We start from the raw sequence: 21,348 nt of genomic DNA on the forward strand, positions 1-21,348 counted from the left end.
CAAAATCTCTTATAATGGGGGATTTTAACATTCCAAATATTGACTGGAACTTGTGTGTTGGTCACTCGCATACTAGCATGATTTTGTGGATTTATGTGATGACTGTTTTCTACAGCAGCAGCATGTTTGAGAGACAACAAGAGGGATTAATACACTTGATTTGTTTATCAGCAGTGATTATTCATGCATTAAGAATCTGCATATAAAGGAACCATTAGGTGGCAGTGATCACAATGTACTGATGTGAGATTTACTTCAAGACGTAACTACCATCAGGGATAAAGGGAAGGGTTTTACTTTCATTAAGGTGACTGGTGATCTCAGACAGTTTTTAAATTCTATACAGTGGGACCAAATGATGTGGTACCAATAGCAAATTCTAAATGGGAAGCAATCAAGGAATTAATCTTGGAAACTACTAGGCTTTTCATACCAACTGAGAAATACTGTTCAAGAGTTATGCCTAAATGGATGGCAGATAAACTAATGAGACCCATGGCAGAGAAGAAAAATGAATGGGATACATATAACTTATCATGCTACACAGAAGCCTATGGTAGATATAAACTAGTCTGTAATCAAGTCACAAAGAAGGTTAGGCAAGCAAAGGCAGATTATGAGAAGTCTTGGGCAAATGATGCAAAGAAAAACCAGTAAAGCCTTCTTTACTTATGTAAAATCTCGAAGGAAGGGGATGAATCGGATTGGTCCACTTGGTGTTAATGGTTCGACTATTGATGATCCTGTTCAGATAGCTGACAGATTGGATGAGTATTTTACATCAAGAATTTCTCACATGAGGAATTCTGTAAGGGTGTGGCCAGAAGTTTATTCAAATCTAATAGGGAGCTAAATCATTTTGTAATAACTGAGAGGAAAGTGGAGAAGAAACTGTTGAAATTAAATATAAGAAAGGGACCTGGAGTGGACGGGATCTATCCAGTTATATTAAAGGAAGTAAGCAAACCATTAGCCATGCTTGTGGGAGCATCCTTTGACTCAGGGGAGGTCCCCCCAGACTGGAGACGTGCAAATGTATCCCTAATTCACAAAGAGGTATCAAAGGTTGACATGAGTAATTACAGAAAATAATGGAATCACTGGTTAAAGATGTACTGCAGGATCATCTGAACAAGACTGCAGTTATAGTTCAGGCACAGCATGAGTTTTTTAGGAGAAATCTTGCTTGACCAATCTGATTGGACACTACGACGTGGTCACTGAGAAACTTGATGCAAACAATAATACTGATATCATATATTTGGATTTCAGGAAAGCTTTTGATACTATTGCACATAAAAGACTGCTATATTTGGTCCTTGAGGTTGTCACAGACATTCTCTCAGATATGCCAGACAAGCTGTACTTGCTACCTGGGAGTCTAAAACGCTGATGGAACTGATATTCGAGTGACACTCAAGTCAAGTGGACCCAATTTCGGCGAAGTCCGGACGGTCTGTGACAGCCAAATCCTCTGCTTGCACCTTCACGATGGTGGGACTGTTAGTAATCCTGGGTATAACCTCCATGCACAAGTATATGGTGGGTGACCACCCAGGTGTGAACCAACGTAAGCAGGGGTCGAGGTGTGGCGCCCACACCACATGGAGGAATGGCGCCCCTCTATGTTACCAGGCAGTACTAGGTGGTAGATGACTCTCATCAACCGGTGAAATACCACCACTTTGCTTATTGGAGACTTGAAGTGGTGGAACCCATGTTTAGTCTCTAGAGCTAAGTTCCAGCCAACCCTTCCCTCTCTCTTCCATCATGCAGTATGATTGATGACTTTTGAGGTTATGATGAATGTCGTGGCGAGATCCAATATTCCTTACATTTCGAGGGTACAGCTCTAAAACGGTGTTCGCAGGCCGGCCGCTAGTTAGTACACCAGACCAAACCTATTGGTAACTCTCTAGGAGGCTTCCGGATCAGCTAGTGTATAATCTTGCTCCCTCTACTCTGCCAGATAGTGACAGGAGGGAGTCCGAATAGTGTGTATGCGGGGAGTATTGTCGAGGCCACGTTATGTCAAGGATCTGGGTATATTCTGACCACATGTACGCCATATCCAAAAATTTCATTACTTCATACAGCATGTCCCACCCACTTTTTCTTACTATTGAATACACCATGAATTGTCAAACTAATAGAGCAAGCTTATCTGCGAAAAGATCTAAACCTCCCAAGGACTTCCTAATTCATTTCACAAATATACGTGGTCTCAATTCTAATCTCAACGATGTCCATTTCCACTTGCAGTCTTCCAAACCCCATGGTTTAAAATCTTAAAAGAGAGGCTTAAAATCTCTCTACTTCATTGTGTCAAATTCATCTGTTGTCTCTACCGTTCTCCCAACTCCACTAATCACTTGGAGCTCTTTGACTTCCTCTCTTTACAACTTGACTTTCTCCAGTCCAACTTTCCTAACAGTGAGGTAATTTTCTTTGGTGATTTTAATGTTCACAACTCCAGCTGGCTTCCGTTTTCTAGTCACACCGACCCAGCAGGTCGAGATGCTGAGGCTTTTGCAGTTACTAATGACCTAGCACAGATTGTTCATTTACCTGCAAGAATACCGGACAATCATAATCATACAGCCAATACGCTTGATCTTTTTCTCACAAACAACCCTTCTAAGTACACGGTCTCTTCTCCAATGGAACCTTTATCTCATGGCTATTCCCAACCTCGTGTTGTTTGGCATTACAAGAATGCAAAATGGGATGACCTGCGAGACTTCTTTTCTTCTTTTCCTTGGTCTGATTACTGTTTCAAAACTTCTGATGTCAACGTTTGCTCAGATCGTGTCAGTGAAATCATTCTTGCAGAAATGGAATCCTTTATCCCACACTCCATTTTAAAATCTCGTCCTTTATCTAAACCTTGGTTTTCCAATAAATGTACTAAGGCTGTTCAAGAGAAGAATGTTGCATATCGTAATTGGCTTGTTTCTAATTCTTCAGTTTCATTTTCTGCCTACACCAAAGCTCGTAACAATTGTAAAGCAGTTATTAATCAGTCCAAACTAGAGTTTGAACAGGCTAAGAGTAGAAAACTTGCTTCTTGCCCTAATGGTAGCCGAGCATTCTGGTCTCTTGCCAAAGCTATTGGCCGCAACTTTTGCCCATCTCTGCTTCCACCTCTGTCCAAACCAGATGGTTCTGTTGTCACTTCAGCCAAGGATAAAGCTGACCTGCTAGCATCCCATTTTTCTTCCAGCTCATGTATTAATGATCTTGGTAAAACACCTCCCACCATTCCTAACAAGGTCCATTCAATGCCTCCTGTAGTCTTCTGTCAAAAGGATATCAGAAGGATTTTGATGAATCTTGATGCTAAGAAAGCTCCAGGTCCTGATGGTATTTCTCCACTTATTCTCAAAACCTGTGCTCCTGAACTTACTCCTATTCTTTGCCGCCTTTTTTCACTTTCTTATTCCAAAGGTGTTTTTCCTTCTGCTTGGAAATTTGCTCATATCCAGCCAGTTCCTAAAAAGGGTGACAAATCCCTCCCATCCAATTATCGTCCCATTGCAATTACTTCTACTCTTTCTAAAGTAATGGAGAAATCAATTGACCGCCAACTCTTAAACTACCTAGAAACCTTCCGTTTGATCAACGTTTGCCAGTATGGATTCAGTCAGTGTCGATCCACTGATGATATTCTGGCTTATGTTACCCATTTATGGACTAATTCAATGGAAAGGTTCGGTGAAACACAAGTAGTTGCTCTTGACATCTCAAAGGCTTTTGATCGTATTTGGCATAAAGGTCTTCTAAACAAGCTTCCATCTTATGGTTTGCCAACTATTTTTAATAATTGGTTATCCAGTTTTCTCTCTGATCGCTCACTGAGGGTGATGGTAGATGGGTCTCTGTCTTCTAACTTTTCCACTAATTCCGGTGTCCCCCAAGGTTCAGTTCTTTCCCCCACTCTTTTCCTCTTGTATATCAATGACCTTCTTCCATTGACTGGAAATCCTATCCATAGTTTTGCCGATGATAGCACATTGCATTCAACTTTCCATTTTGAGAAACCTTGTCCTGCTCAATCAGCTTCAACTTCTCGAAAATCTGCTGTCAATTCCCTAAATGCCGATCTTCAGGTAATTCTCCAGTGGGGCAAAGACAACTTAGCTGATTTCAACCCTTCTAAAACTCAGTCTTGTCTTATATCTCGCAAAAAGGATTCTTCTGCTCCTATGCTTATCTTTTGTGACACTCCAATTTCTAGGCAAAATGATATATCTCTTTTGGAGATTACCCTGACTTCTAATCTCTCTTGGCACAAGCACATTACAAATATTGCTTCCTCTGCATCTAAAAAACTTGGTTTTCTCTTTCGCTCTCACTGTTACTTTTCTTCCAAACAACTGCTCACTCTGTATAAATCGCAAATCCACCCTGCCATGGAATATTGTTCCCACATCTGGGGTGGTGCCCCCAAAACCTCTCTCAGGCTTCTTGATTCCATTCAGAAGAGGGCAGTTAGGTTAATTAATGACTCATCTCTAACAGAGTCTCTCCACTCGCTTTCTCATAGACGCACTGTTTCTGCTGCATGCCTCTTCTACAGATACTTCCATGGGCACTGTTCTTCTGAATTGGCTTCTATAATTCCCGCTCTCTCTTTCAAAACAGTCCGAACACGTGCCGCCACCAGCCAACATCCATTTACTGTCCAACTTCAAACCCACAGAACCAACTTTTCATCTTCCTCATTTATTCATTCAACTGCCGTTTTCTGGAACAACCTTCCTTCATACGTATTTCCTGAAAATTACAATCTACAGAAGTTCAAGTCCAGTGTCAACAAATATCTTCTTTCGTCTTCTCAACCTCCAACCCAAGCACGGTACTAAGTACTATAGGTTCTAATACCTCTCGTGTTTGGGGTTCACATAAAAAAAAAAAAAAAAAAGAAATACAAATTGGCACAGTATGTCATTAAGGGCAAGTTGCTGCTATGGATGAAGGGATGGTTGAGTGGGAGAAACCAGAGAGTGGTAATCAATGAATATTGTGCTTCACGGACTAATGTTTTTAGTGGAGTCCTTCAGGGTTCGGTGTTGAGACCATTGTTGTTTTGTATATTTGTCAATGATATTGATGCCATCTGAGACTGGATGAATTCAGACTTCTTCAACTGAGGCTATATTATGCTTTATTTTCCCAACAGGTATTCTGGGTTTTTCATTCTGCACAACATGCAGATCGACCCATGAGCGCACAACATTGGAATAGACATAATATTAAAAATATCACACCAATTAGCATATGAAGTGGTGCACTACGACCAAAGAAATTGTTTTTCATAGAAAATTTCCCAAAAAAGTAAAGCAATAAATTTTGTCAGCAACGATGGCAATATCTCAAACAGAACTTAGATTTGTTGATTGACAAATGTTGATTGACATTTGTCAATCAACATTTGTCAGTTAAGATCCTTTCTGCCATTCAACAATTGTCAATTGTTGAATGGCAGTGAGGATCATAGTAGCAACTAAACAAAAATAATTTTAAGGATGTTCTAGTTTCATTTTTCCAATACTCATCTGATCTTCCAGAAAGCATGTGCACACCAATGAATCTCTCCTCATTCGACAATAACCGAACACTAGCATTGCATCAGTTATGTGGCATTATTCTTATTATATTATTTATTATTAGCCATGAAGTGCAAGGAAGCCTGAGGCTTATACTGCACCAGCCAAAAAAAAAATTTCCAAGTTACCCTGAGAGAGAGAGAGAGAGAGAGAGAGAGAGAGAGAGAGAGAGAGAGAGAGAGAGAGAGAGTAGAAGTGAATCACCAAGAAAGAGAAGAATGATGATATCCAGCTAAGGATCGTGGGTATGCCAAGCCCATACTCACCAGATGTGAGCCCCTGGGGTAAAATATGTAATCAATTAAAGTCATTCTGAAGCAGTATAGTATGGTTCTGTAATTAACCAATTCTTTAAATCATTGCCATACTTATACTTTGATAGCTTCCCCTGTACTTAATCAATTAAGATTAGCAGAAGTACAAGGGAGGCTCTAGCACCAGTCCCTGAGCAGGGCCACTGCATGTGGATGTGCACTACAGAAAGGCACCTAATAAAGGGTGGTGCCATATGGAGTTTAACAGTTTACAAATTTTAATACTTTACAAATTTTTTAATTTTGTAAACTATTGAACTCCATACTAAAAATTTGTAAATTATTAAAATAAATCAAAATTAAAAACAAGAATAATAATCTCATTTTGGTTTGTATATTTACTATAAACATTACTAAAAATGTTACCGGCCCATTACTAAATTTGTTTCAGCCATAAATTATAAGAAACATACATATTCTGTTAGAGGGCTTTTTTTTATATAGTTGGGGAAAGATTTTATGAAACAAAAAACCATTTCAATATTCACATAGTATAAGAGTGATCATTAGCATTAGTAGAAGCATATTATGATGCAAGAAAGCAAGCTTCTGTAGCATCACCAAAAAAAAAAAAAAAAAAAACATCCCATTTCACCATTCGTTCCAAATGCTTGCCAGCTCAGCCTTTAATCTATTTAGGCTATCAACTTCCACAACAGAGGATGGAAGTCTGTTCCACCAATCAACCACCTGCTGGCTAAAGGCAAATTTCTCATCTATTCTACAACTGTCTTTCCTCAATTTGAATCTTATGTCCCCTCAGGTTCTTAATCTGAGCAAGAGGAAGAATCCCATCAGCATTCAGCTTGCTCAACCCATTTAAGGCTTTATACACCTCAGTCAGATCACCTCACAGGTGCCTACTCTCCAGGCACTGCAATTTGCAGAACTTAAGCCTTTCTTGGTAAGAGCGCCCCCTTTGTTCCCCCTCACCAATCTTGTTTCCTTCTTTATACTCGTTCTAGCAACTCTACATCCTTCGTAAAATTAGGCCTCCAAACTTGAACTCCATACTAAAAATTTGTAAATTATTAAAATAAATCAAAATTAAAAACAAGAATAATAATCTCATTTTGTACACAATACTCTAGGTGTGGCCTAACCATTGCCTTGCACAATGGGATAATCACCTCCCTGTCCCTGCTAGCAAAATTCCTATATATCACTGACAAGACTCCATGACCTGCCCTGCCCAGCAAACTTCATATTTGACTGCACAATTATATACAGGTCGTTTTCACTTTCCACTTCCTTGGTGTAGCACCACACGGTTGGTACGCTTCTCTTTGGTAATTGCTATCCACATGCAGTACTTTGCATTTGTAAATGTTAAACTTCAGTTGCCACTTCTCAGCCCATTTGCCCAACTTATCTAGATCCAGTTGGAGTAACATACTGTCTTTACTGTCATTAACAACTCTGCCAACCTCTGTATCATCTGCAAACTTGGATGTTAAACCTGATATATCTTCATCAATATTATTGATAAATATACAAAACAATAGGCCCAACACGGAACCCTAGCGAACTCCACTAATAACATTTGTCCATGAAGAGTAGTGTCCATTGATTACTACTCTCTGTTGTCTCCCACTCAACCATCACTTTATCCATTGTAGCAACTTACCCTTAATGCCATACCTCTCCAATTTGTACAGCAATCTTCCATGTGAATAAGTATCAAAAATTTTCCTGAAATCCAAGTATATAATATCAAAATTATTTTTGACATTCAGTTCCTTTGTGACCACATCATAGTATCCAATCAAATTGGTCAGACAAGACCTCCCTTTAACAAACCCCATGCTGTGTCTTAACTATTACTGCAGTCTTGTCTAGATGATCCTGCATATGTTCCTGATGATCCTGATCCTAGATTATTACATATCATCTAGCAAGAAATTCTCAATCAATATGCATAAAGATCAAGATATACAGACATGAGAAAATGACATTCCAGTTCATCATATGCATCAGGAATGTCATCTACATTTGTTAACCACCTTCTGAAATTACTCCAGCAAGCATTCTTTTTCTTAAAATTTTCCATTTTTTCCCTTGATCACAATGACTGCGCAGTGACCTGATTGGGTGTGTGAAGCTGTCTTGAATTATCTTGCATATCCTTAGTTTATATCCACTCTTGGCAAGTGAAAAATGACATACATGTGACATAAACCCTCATGTGGCTGTACATCCACCTAAGTCAATATGTTACGCTTTTTGTTTATTCAGCTGCATTAAATCCAATCTTGAATATGCATACTGTTCTAAATATTCATTTTACATTAGTGTAGAAAACCTTTTTTAAACTAATAAAAAGAAAACAGGCCTTTATACTAATAGATGTCAACTCCACAGTAATGGCCATTAAACTAACAAGCAAGCGCTGTTTTCGTTGTTATACTTGTTCATGTCTGCTGTTTCTCAAAACAATATGCATCCACAAAAAATCTTCTCACTCATTTTACATACAGATCTCATTTTATAACATTCTTTGCAACATAAAGGTCACTTATGGCTAGAGCTGAGCACCCCCCCATATCCAGTTGATTTAATTTTTACATATGCAGTACTCTAATTCAGCTATCCCAGACATAATCACATTAAAAAGATATCTATCACTGCAACTTTGCTTCAGCTAATTAGTTAATTGGTTTTTTTGGCAGTTATAAAATGAATACATTTGCAAAGTTATGTACAGTAGGCCCCCGTTATAACGCGGTTCGCTTTACGCTGATTTCGCTATTCTTATATTATAACCTGTATCTGACTATAACTCTGTCACAGATCACTATAATGCTCTTTTACAGATTGCATTTTTGGCATATTTAACGAAATCATTTCATCTGATGGAGTCGATAGCTTGAAAATGAATATCAAAACAGCATTAAAACGTTTCCCACGCCGACTGGAGAAATTTTCCCATGCTCAGTGACGTTTTCTCGACGCTAATTTAATTGCAGTACAGTGACTTGTTACGTAGTTCCAAAATCAACATTTTAAAAAAATTATCAATTATATTGCTTGTAATATCTGCGTTATATGCATTTATCCGAAGTCTAGTCATCACTCAGTACAGTATTAGACATCGTGCATAACGGACAGTTTACTTGAACATTGTATCATAATTAATGCAACCAACGCAGTTACATTTTCAAAGAGTTAATAATGGAGGATAAGAATGAAAAAGCAACAACATCTGGGCGCAGTACGAAGACTATAAATGTAAGAAAAAGACTGAATTTGAAAATTAAATTAGACGTTTTGAAGCAAATCGATTCCAGTCAAAGACAAGCAGATGTGTGCCATTATTTAGGACTTGCAAGTTTAACTGTAAGAACAATTACAAAAAAAATAAAGAATTAATTTTAGCAGCGGAAAGGATAGCTGTTCCATTGCAAGCAACTAGGGCTAGGCCGGCTATTAGGATTTTATTGAAGATAATATCCAATGCAGAATTCAGTTAAGTTAAATATTATAAAAAAAAAAAAAAAAAGAAAAAGATTAGCCAATATGATGATCTAAAGAAAACTCACCTAAAAAAAAAAAAAATGTGGAACCATTTAAAACTAGTAAGGGCTGGTTGAATAGATTTAAAATCCAGGGAGAAGCAGAAAGTGCAGATTAAGGAGCCGAAACTTTCAAAAAAGAACTCGTTAAAATTATTGAAGAGGGATATTATGTGTTATACTTCTCAAGTTTTTAACATAGATGAAGCAGGACTTTTGTGGAAACGAATACCTAAAAGAAGTTTCGTGCCAGGTTTCAAAGCGGCGAAGCATCGGTTGACTTTACTGTTGGGTGGTAATGCTGTGGGGGATTTAAAATTAATACCCCTTTCAGTTTATTTGGAAGAGGGCCAAAGTTCAACCCAAAATCGACACATTTTTCTTGATTAAATTCATCAAATTAAATTCATGATTTTAATTGGAATTTTAAGTTTATTTTGATACATAAGTAGCTACCACATGATTATATTCGTATGTAATGCAGAATATTTTATATGTACAAATATTTGAATATTAAATATTTTGACCGACATTTGTGCATCTTTTCACTACCATTTATTATTGATTAGGAAATATCCTATGGCACCGACTGCAACTCACAAATACATATGTTACCTTATGGGAATGCAGCGCTCACTTAGCGCGGATTCACTTAGCGCTCTGTTTTTCCGGAACGAATTATCAGCATTAAGCTTGGGTCACCTGTATTTGTTTTATTAGCCCGCAAAAAAATCTCTGCTAGCTATCAAAGCAGGGTGTTCCTTCATCTGTCAGTATTCCACAAGGCAAGCGATATTTATAACTAAATTGACCAGTTTCCCACAAGGCCTTGACACTGAATAGGATAGCTGATATAACTCTGCCAGCACAACTGCTGACTAATAAGTGCATGTCATAAACTTCGTCCAACTTCTGAGCTCCATGCTAATTTGTTTCTGCTTATGACACTCTCATTCGTGAGCCACAGAGTTTAGTTTTATTGCAAACCAATTCTCCATTTCTGCAGCATTTCAACATGTTTTATACAGCTACTGTGTGAACTAAAATCCAGTAAAACAGTGGATTTTACATTCAAACCATTAAAAAGATCTTATCCAAGACTAGGGGATATTTCCCCTTCATTTTCCAGATCTTATCCAGGACTACTTTTGAGTTAGTAGATTGGGTTATTGATGAAGTGAAAGTGATCAAAGATTTCTTTTGGTTCTGACATTGGATATATAATGTGCCTTGACTTATGCACTTTCTTTGGAACTGCAGAATGCACAAGAGCAAGGAAAGTTAAAAAGAATATTAAATTTTTTGTGGTGGGATAGCATTGGAATATCCCCCACACTATGTTTTGAGCTTTCCTTACTGTTGTGCACTCTGATTTTCATCAAGGTTTTGGAAATGGTGCAAACTGTGTATATATACTTTGGGAATTGCAACTACTGCTTCTATGCTCAGAAAGGTTGGTAAGGTGGTCATTAGCCTCCCTGCCAAAAACTTTGTATCATCTGCAAACTTAGACATTAATCCTGACATACCTTCATCAATATCATTAATAAATATTGAAAACAACAATGGGACAAGCACTGAACCCTGGGAGACTCCACTAATAACAATAGGCCATGAAGAGCAATGCCGTTTGATAACCACTCCTCTCTTCTTTCACTTAACCATCCCTTTATCCATAGCAGTAACTTGCTTTTTATGCCATATTGCTCCAGTCCATACAGCAGTCTTTTATGCACAACAGTATCAAAAGCCTTCCTGAAATCAAGTATATGATATGAAAATATTTATTTTTTGCATCCAGTTCCTTGGACACATCATAGTAGCCTATAATTGGTTGGTATTGTCCAGAGGAAAATAAGTTTTGTAATGTTTATCACTGCATCACTGACAGACTTTTGTGATTCCTGTGATGTTACACTGTGCCAGCTGTTCAAAGGTGTTCCAGTCAGCCTTATCAAATTTCCACTGTGATATTCTTGATAGCTGACTGACATGGTCTTTTAGATATCACTGGGAAATGATTGCTCCCACAGGGATTGTCTTCAACCCCCCCCATGTAAACAAAGGGGGATGGGAGAGAAGATAGTTCAATGGCAGAAAATGTACAGATAGGTATGTGAAAAAAGATATTCTCCACATTTAGGATGGAGAAGATTATTTAGGATTTGTTACTTTCAATCAATCACTCTTATACAGCCCCTCACATTAATAGTCAATGACATAATACCCTCTAGGGCCCTGCCCCAGAAGATATTATGTCATTGAGATCCCATAATAAAAGACCTGGAGAAGGCAGCTGCTTAATGAAATAATCAAGGTCTACTTGGTGGCAGATACACAGAACAAACAGATTATTAAGAGGAAATGCTACAAAGAAACAAATTGCAACTATCACTATGTTGGTAGTAAGAGTACCTGGAAAGGGTATTGTTGCCCACTAGAATGGTGACTCCACTCTAAGCAGGTCTGCCCTCTCCCTTTGGTGACTCCACTCTAAGAAGGTCTGCTCTCTCCTTTTGCATGTCAAGCTGACATTCCATAAAGTTAGGGTCCTCATCTCTCATTAAATATCTGCTGCAAACAAAGACAAAGTGGCTCATGCCTATGGAGCAGGGCCTGAATGTCATCAACATCCTATTTGAATCTACAGCGATAGCATTATACAAATATGGCCATTATTTGGGTGGGTAGATCTGTCAGATGGCTTTTGAAGTGATGGAGAGGGCTTATTTTTCTCAGCATTTTTCTTTTCTGGGAAAGTATGGAACACTTCTGCAAAGTGTTCCAAAATCAAGTCGTCTAATACCTCCTTTCACATCAACATCCTATTTTTCTTACGTTACTTCAGTTTTTTTGTGGTTTCTCTTTACCACTGGTTTTGGTAGAGGGAGTGCAGTAGGAGATACTGTAATAGGAGTTAGTTGGTCTTTCTGTGCAGGTTTTTGCAACTTGATAAATAACACACAACTGTAAATGATTGAGCAGAATAGTCATTTTAGTTTGTGTTCCGGACCATTTCCCTGCAATCTTCTGAGCATATGAAAGTTTGTTGCTATTTATAGGTTTTGCTGCTTTTCTTGCCTCCTTGTATGATATATTCAGCTCTGCAATAAGTGCCTATTTCTTTTTCTTCTTTCCACCTCTGGCACACTTGAAAGGCAGTCTCATGATATTTATATGGTACGTCCGAGGCAATGTACACGAGATTTATAAGGTCTCCTGATATTTATAATCAATATGTCTGAGGCAATGCATATGCATTTATAATCAGCGTGTTTGAGCAATACACGTGCATGGGGTGCCTCTGGCACAGAAGTCCCATGCACGTGCATCGGCTCAGACACAAAGATATAAATCTTGAGACTGCCTGTGCAGCAACACATTATAAACTAGTATGGGCCTTGGAACAAAATGTAGACAATCAACACAAATGGTTGTTAACATATCAGTAACCATGTGAAAAACTGTATCTTGTCTGAAGCTATTCAAAGATGAAAGATCTTAGGTGATACTACAGTGAAGGCTAGACAGTCTCAAACTCACAGAACCCTTTGACGAACCATAAAGAGGCCAGCTCTTGTCCCACACATGCCTGCACAACATCACAGAACAAGCCCAAGGGATACAGGAACATCTATGTCTGTGAGACATCTATTATAGAGAACTGACTGAATTAGGTTCAACAGTAGAGCACCTGGGCGTAAGTCCAATATCATGGCATGAATGTGAAAAAAGCATTTTGAAGTGACATCTTTCTGGCTGTATACATTTATGGACTTTGGAATAGTGGCAGAATGGTGTAACATATCTACATGATGTTGGTTTTTTTTGGTTTTTTTTCTGATTTCATATATTGGGGTATGGATATTGACTGCAATATTTCCTGTCCGAGTGTATTGTCTCAGTCATGCAGTCTGGTGGAGCTCTAATGTTATAAAGCTGTTTCAACTGGTTTAGACTTGAATTGGTAATGGCAGTGTCTGAAAAAAAGTCCACAACTTACTTGGATGTGCTGGACAACTGTGTACTACCTACACTATTAGTAAAATAATAAGAGGAGTTTACCTCAATATAGTACGTAGAGCACTTCCGTATGATACCCTCCAGAAATTAAAACGGAAAAAATCGACAACTTACCGGTACATTAGAATAAAATATAAATAATTAAATAATCAATTTAACACAATTCAAATCAATTTAAAACAATTAAAAATCAAATTAATGCAATTAAAAGAATCTAACGAAATTATTCAAAATGATTTTCCTTCCTGAAGCTGACAACGCTTTTCAACCGTATGTCGTGATCACAGGAATGAAAATTACCAAATCGGGTTAAACCTGAAACTTAAATAGTGATTATTTGTCTTTGCGCATGCGCGTAAAGGTCCAAGCATCGGAGATCAAATATGGCCGCCGAACATTAACAGAATTCTCGTGTAATTTAATTTCAACGGTTTCTGCAATTAATAGTCACGTATAATTACGTTGAACGTTAAATATTTTTCGTTAATGGCATGAAAGGCTAATTCTGACGCTGCTGAACGAGAAGCATGAACTGAGGCTTCATGTTGATTTACATAAATATTAACAGAAACCGCGTCGAACCTGGGTAAGACGAGTCGCAATCACCGCAAGAAATGTTGTATACCAGATCATTAATTTGTGTTGCGAACGCAGAAAGAACAGAGCGATTGTTCAGTATAGTGTGTAACTTCCATAGTGGCCTAGCTACAATTTTAAATTCGGTATCTTTAAAGAATCTGTTAAGCTGTTTGTGCCACTGTTCAACATATGAAACAGAAATAAAGTATTTTTTGATATTACTATTGTTGATTGGTGTAGTATTTTGTATCCTATCCTTAGCCTGTACCCTAATTCGGTTTATTGTGGTAATGGAATAACCCCTGTTTAAGAATCTGCTAGTAAATCTACACTATGTCAGTATAACCAAGCTAAGGGTGACAGGCACTGTCACAATCAGTATGACAATGTTCCGTGTCATACAGCAAAAATTATATGAGACTGGTTTGTCGGCAGTTACAGTGAAAAGTTGGACAGGCCACTTCAGCAGCTAGCCCTCAACCTCAGTGAACATCTGAAATGTGGAATAAACTGGAATTCAGGATTAGGAATGGTCATTATGGATTTTTCCAGACAAGCTTTGACACTTACTTTTCAGGAGAAACGGAGGTCAATTCCAGCCAATACCACTGTAATTTGATACAAAGTATGCCCAAGGGGGTTTCAAACTATTATACAGGCCATAGATGGATCCTACTGTACAATAGGCTTTTGAATCAAAAGCACATTTTGAAACGTGTTGAAATATTCAGTCAAAGTGTAAAAACAGAAGTAATATCTCTAAAGCAGCATAAAAGTCTATAAGAAATGTTGCTACTTTACCTTATGCTTTTCATACCTCTTCTTCTTATTCAGTTTATAAGGTCTATAAGCAGAAAATATAGCAATGTAATTTCCACTGGTCTGAGCAATGAAGTTCTTTCCTCTGGGCTCTTCTCGAAGACAACAACATGTGTATCTCTCCTAAACAGGAATACAAAGCTTTTAGTTTTTATCTTCATGAGTTTTTTAAATAATGGGCAATTCACTACAATTAAAATTATCTTTGTAGACTAGACAAACAACACATGAAACATTTGTTTATTGAGTGACTGAACATCAACTGTTCACTCACTCAAACTTTTACAGTGAAATTCTGAGAACTTTCTGAACATACCTTACATATGAATATTGGCATGTATGAATGTGATGTTATAATCCCACCCTCCTACCTAATAACACCCTATGCTCATGTCAGCTCATTCCTAGTTGCTTCCTTTTTCCATGGTTAGATGAGATGCACCTTGTCTACATCCTCTCTATATGGATCAGGAAATACCTTTATGAAATGCAGCAGAGTCCCATTAGCATACACAGACTTGACCAAGCAATCCAGATGGTGCACACAACAGCGGCTATACAATGGGTAATATTACACTGCTTATACGTTCACAAACAGACTGTTAAACAGCCATTTAACAACATCTTATGCACAGAGCGTAGTGTCTGGTCCAATGTTAACCCATCCCCAATAGGAAATGGCTCCTCTGTTACCTAAAACTGTAACCCCCCCCTCTACCCTGAGTGCTCTCCCTGATAGTTCATTAAATGCATGTTCTTCTCCCTTGAGAAGTCTTTTCTAACCAAGTCTTTCCTTTCACATTGCTCTGTATGCAATATAACTCTTTCTCTCTGCCCCCCTCCCCTTAAGGAGAGGGGGGCAGAGAGAAAGAGTTATTCTAGAAGGGGAGAAAGAGTTATTCTAGAAGGGATAACAGAGTAATACTACTCTGTTATCCCTTCTAGAATAACCGTTTACCTTCATCCACTCCTACTGCCTCCCCTTCTTTCTTTCCTTACTGAGCTCTCCACTGCAGCCTAGTGTTGTCTTAGGAGGCCAAAAGACTGTTCTAATTCTGCAAAGAACATGGTCTGCTTTCTCATGGCAAAGCCAGGAGCCTGAAAGCAGATTTCCAGGTGACTTTTAACTGGCTGGTGACTAAGAGACCAGTCTTATAACATGTCACTTAGCACTCAATATAGCAATGCAGAAATAGGAGGCAGATTCACAGAATCCCTTGGTAACCACTGTAACAGAGTCATGCATACACAGTCCACTACACAATATCCATTCCTTTCCACCACAAGCATGCTCAATAGTATGCTGGGTACTCTCCTTAACAGTTAACACAAATGTTCCAGCAGATCCACATCCTTTCTGAAGTGAGACCTCTAGACCTGTATAAAGTTACTGCATATCATTGCAGGAACAGAACCAGGGTATGTCCACTAGGGGCAAAAGTTGATGATGTTGTAGAACAGTTATCATCTTATAAGAGCACAAAAGATGTATTGTACATTTTGGAACTAATGACATTAAGAGTAAGAGATCTGCAGATTTATTCAGCAAGTACAGGTAAATGTTGAAAAAAGTCACGAGTTAAGGTTGAATGTGAAAGTGTCTGCAATTCTACCCAGACACGATAGGAGTGAGTATATGATGAGAGCCTTGTCAATTAATTCGGCCCTGGAGAGATTGTGCAAGGCTCAAGGGGTAGAATTTTTTTCAGCCTGGTCTGTGCTTGTTGACAGGAGAGACTGCTTCTACAGGGACGGGATACACTTAAATAGAAAGGGTGCAAGAATACTTCCTGATGCTATCGAGGCAGTGTTAGGTGGGTTGGAAAACTATTAGCTTGGGGGGGATACACAGACTAAAAGGTTAACAGTGGCCCCAGCAAAGGCTAAAGTGATTCTTGTACTGCCTCTATTAGAATGAGCAGCAGCCTGGAAAGCAAGGTAATGAAGATTTGCAGGACTGCTGGGAGTCATAGTGGAACAAGTAAATACAGGGATTGTGTTAGGGTAACTAAGAGTAGGAACAGATTTACTCAATGCCTGTATACTTGCATGTACACCAATGCTAGGAGTAGAGTTAATAAATGTGATGAGCTACAAGTGCTAGTCAAGACATCAAAGGCAGATACTGTTGGGATATCAGAGACATGGTGTCACACAGATATAAGCAGTGCAGAATTGGAATTTGGGGAGTACAATGAATACAGAAAGGATAGACAGGACAGGAAGAGAGGTTAGGCTATTAGTTAAGAAAGAAAATCTAAGCAAGTGCATCTAATTGATGTTGGTGGACAATGCAATGTTGAGTCTGTTTGGTGTGAAATACGCACTGGGAAAGAAAAAATGAGTACATGTGTTATAGGCCTAATGAATCTGATGAGTATAATGAGCAATTGTGCAGAGAAATAGAGTGGGCCAGTAAATCAGAATGTCTTATAATGGGGAATTTTAACTTTCCAGATATTGACTGGAACTTGTGGGTTGGTCACTCACACACTAGAAAGAATTGTGGATTTATTAGATGATTGTTTTCTACAGCAACATGTTTGAGAGGCAACCAGAGAGAGAGTAATACACTTGATCTCATTAACAGCAGTGATTATTCATGCATTAAGAATTTGCAGATAAAGGAACCACTGGGTGACAGCGATCATAATGTACTGATGTGAGAATTACTTAAAGATGTAACTACCATCAAGGCTAAAGGAAAGGGCTTTTGCTTTCATAAGGGTGACTACAAGGGTCTGAGATAGTTTTTAAATTCTGTACAGTGGGATCAGCTGATGCTGTTACCAACGTTGAATTCTAAATTAGAAGCCTTCAGGCACTTATTTTGGAGGCTCCTAGGCTTTTCATTCCAACTAAGAAATACTGTTCATGGTTTAGGCCTAAATGGATGTCAGATGAATTAATGAGGCTTGTAGCAAGAAAAGAAAAATGTATGGGGTTGGTCACTCACACACTAGAAAGAATTGTGGATTTATTAGATGATTGTTTTCTACAGCAACATGTTTGAGAGGCAACCAGAGAGAGAGTAATACACTTGATCTCATTAACAGCAGTGATTATTCATGCATTAAGAATTTGCAGATAAAGGAACCACTGGGTGACAGCGATCATAATGTACTGATGTGAGAATTACTTAAAGATGTAACTACCATCAAGGCTAAAGGAAAGGGCTTTTGCTTTCATAAGGGTGACTACAAGGGTCTGAGATAGTTTTTAAATTCTGTACAGTGGGATCAGCTGATGCTGTTACCAACGTTGAATTCTAAATTAGAAGCCTTCAGGCACTTATTTTGGAGGCTCCTAGGCTTTTCATTCCAACTAAGAAATACTGTTCATGGTTTAGGCCTAAATGGATGTCAGATGAATTAATGAGGCTTGTAGCAAGAAAAGAAAAATGTATGGGATGCATATAAAGTATCGGGTGACATAGAAGCCTATGGCAGATATAAACTAGTCTGTAATCAAGTCACAAAGGAGGTTAGGCAGGCGAAGGCAGATTACGAGAAATCTTTGGATGCAAAGATGCAAAGAAAAACAGCAAAGAGTTCTTTACTTATGCAAACTATAGAAGGAAAGGGATGAATCAGATTGGACCACTTAACATAGATCGGTTGACTATTGAAGATCATGCTCAGATAGCTGATAATCTGAATGAGTATTTTGTATCTACATTCACACATGAGGAGTTACTCAATGAGGGGAGTGCCAGGGTATATCAAACTCTAATAACAGGGAACTAAGTGATTTTGTAATAACTAAGGGCAAAGTGGAGTAGAAATTGTTGAAGTTAAACATAAAAAAAGCACCTGGGGTGGACAGGATCTATCCAGTTATATTAAAGGAAGCAGCAAAGGAAGTAAGAAAACCCTTAGACATAATTATGAGAGCTTCCTTGGACTCAGGGGAGATCTCCACGGACTGGAGGCATGTAAATGTATCACCAATTCACAAATGGCGCTCAAAACGTTACACAAGTAACTATAGACCTGTTAGTTTAACTTGTGTTCTGGGGAAAATAATGGAATCACTTTTAAAGAAGCATTGCAGGATCATCTATACAAGACTACAGTAATAGTTAAAACACAGCATGGGTTTGTTAAAGAGACATCTTGTCTGACCAATTTGATTGGATACTATGATGTGGTAACAAAGGAACTGAATGCCAAAAATAATTTTGATATCACATACTTGGATTTCAGGAAATCTTTTGATACTGCTGCACATGGAAGACTGCTGTACAAATTGGAGAGGTAAGGTATTAAGGGTAAGTTGCTACAATGGATACAGGGATGGTTCAGACGTCAGAATGTGTAATCAATGGACACTGCTCTTTGTGGACAAATGTTATTGGTGGAGTTCCCCAGGGTTCGGTGTTGGGCACATTGTTGTTTTGTATATCTATCAATGATATTGATGAAGGTATATCAGGTTTAAAGTCCAAGTCTGCAGATGATACAAAGGTTGGCAGGGTTGTTAACAACAGTAAAGACCATATGCTACTCCAACTGGACCTAGATAGGTTGGGCAAATGGGCTGAGAAGTGGCAACTGAAGTTTAACATTGACAAATGCAAAGTACTGCAAACGAATAGCAATAACCGAAGAGAAGCATACCAACCGTGTGGTGCTACACCAAGGAAGTGGAAAGTGAAAACGACCTGTGTATAATTGTGCAGTCAAATATGAAGTTCACTGAGCAGTGTAGACAGGCTGCCAGGGCAGGTCATGGAGTCTTGTCAATGATATATAGGAATTTTGCTAGCACAGAGGTGATTATCCTGTTATACAAGGTAATGGGTCAGGCCACACCTAGAGTACTGTGTACAGGTATGGAGGCCTCATTTTAGGAAGGATGTAGAGTTGCTAGAATGAGTACAAAAAAGGACAACAAGATTCGTGAGGGGCACAAAGGAGTGCTCTTACCAAGAAAGGCTCAAGTTCTGCAAATTGCAGCACCTGGAGAGTAGGCACCTGCGTGGTGATCTGATTGAGACGTATAAGGCCTTGAATGGGTTGAGCAAGCTGAATGCTGATAGGATTCTTCCTCTTGCTCAGATCAACCCCTTCCCAGAACATTTTTTTCTGTAAAATGTGATGTAACGGATCGATTTTTTTTATTTTACAGATTAAAAGTATGCATCATGCGAATACTCACTATATAGTCTTTTGTGTTTTTTATTAATTTTTCATTGAAAATACATGGGAGTAATTAACCCATTTGGGCTATACCAAGTTATCTCGTGTACGCTAAAAAGTGTGCAAATTATACAGGTTTTTTTAATAAATTAGCACTTGAGCTAAAAGAAAGGCAAAGAAACATCTTCATTACTCATTATATAAATAAATTTTAAAAATCAAGTGAAACGCACAAGCAGTAATCGCAAACTAACTACATTTTGACACACGGCCGCCACAAGTGGACAGGCGAGGTAAGTGTCGCTTACAGGCGGCAGTTCAAGAGGGTGCCGAAATATTTTTCGATATTGTTTTCGTGAATTATTTTCGTGGGTTCAGTATTCTGCATTTAGGACGGCAAATTATATTTTGCTTATTAGCGGCCCAGGAACGCGCACTACTTTCTGACATTGCTGTACAATATAAGTAAAATGAAAGCCAGTAGTTTGCTGCCAGGCATAAGAAAATAGTGAGAAAACTTGGGATTTACCTGCCTAATGCAAAATTAGCCAGATAAATGCCAGAGAAAATGTTTCAGTCCTAAATTTGGAGGTATTATTGTATCCCGAGATATTTCGTGTAGTTCCAAATAACTTTTAAAACTAAAAACGAGATATCTTGGGATAATCTATGAAGTGGTTAAGAACCTGAGGGGACACAGTTTCATATTGAGGAAAGACAGCTGTAGAATAGATGTGCGGAAGTTTGCCTTTAGCCAGCGAGTAGTTGATTGGCGGAAAAGACTTCCATCTTTTGTTGTGGAAGTTGATAGCCTAAATAAAGTTAAGGCTGAGCTGGACAGGCAATTGGAAAAAACGGAGGGATGAAATGGGAGGGGTTTTTTTTTTTTTTTTGGTTTTTTTTGGCTGATGCTGCATAAGCTTGCTTTCTTGCATCGTATGCTTCTACTAATGCTAATTAGACCCTGGTCTTTTTCATTCTCTACTACCCTGAACGTAGTACCACACGGTTGATAAGTTACTCTGCAGTTACTGCAATCCCTGTGCATCTTGTATTTGTCAATGTTAATCTTCAATTTCTCAGCCCATTGATCCAATTTTCCTAGATCTTTTTGCAGTAGCTCACCCTGATGACTGTCATTAACCAACATGCCAACCTTTGTATCATCTGCAAACTTACACATTAAGCCTGATGTACCTTCATCGATGTCAGTAATAAATATTGAAAATAACAATGGACCTAGCACTGAACCCTGGTGAACTTCGCTAATAACATTAGTCCACAAAGAGCAGAGCCCATTGAAGAAAAGTGCCACAGAAAAGGTTAAGCTGGCAAAGGCAGATTATGAGAA

At 38.5% G+C, this 21,348-nt stretch overlaps 1 protein-coding gene across 1 annotated transcript in view; it reads right to left on the bottom strand.

The window, feature by feature from the left end:
* The window catches only part of LOC150084624 (WD repeat-containing protein 25-like), a 100,131-nt gene that overhangs the window by 12,561 nt on the left and 66,222 nt on the right, over positions 1–21,348 (bottom strand). The window contains exon 4 of the mRNA XM_090375361.1: positions 14,839–14,979. Coding sequence (XP_090231487.1) covers positions 14,839–14,979 — 141 coding nt within the window. The remainder of the gene's footprint in view (positions 1–14,838; positions 14,980–21,348) is intronic.

This window comes from Mastigoproctus giganteus, chromosome 6 (assembly GCF_048544385.1).
Source record: "Mastigoproctus giganteus isolate SK-2022 chromosome 6, ASM4854438v1, whole genome shotgun sequence".
Classification (NCBI taxonomy): domain Eukaryota; kingdom Metazoa; phylum Arthropoda; class Arachnida; order Uropygi; family Thelyphonidae; genus Mastigoproctus; species Mastigoproctus giganteus.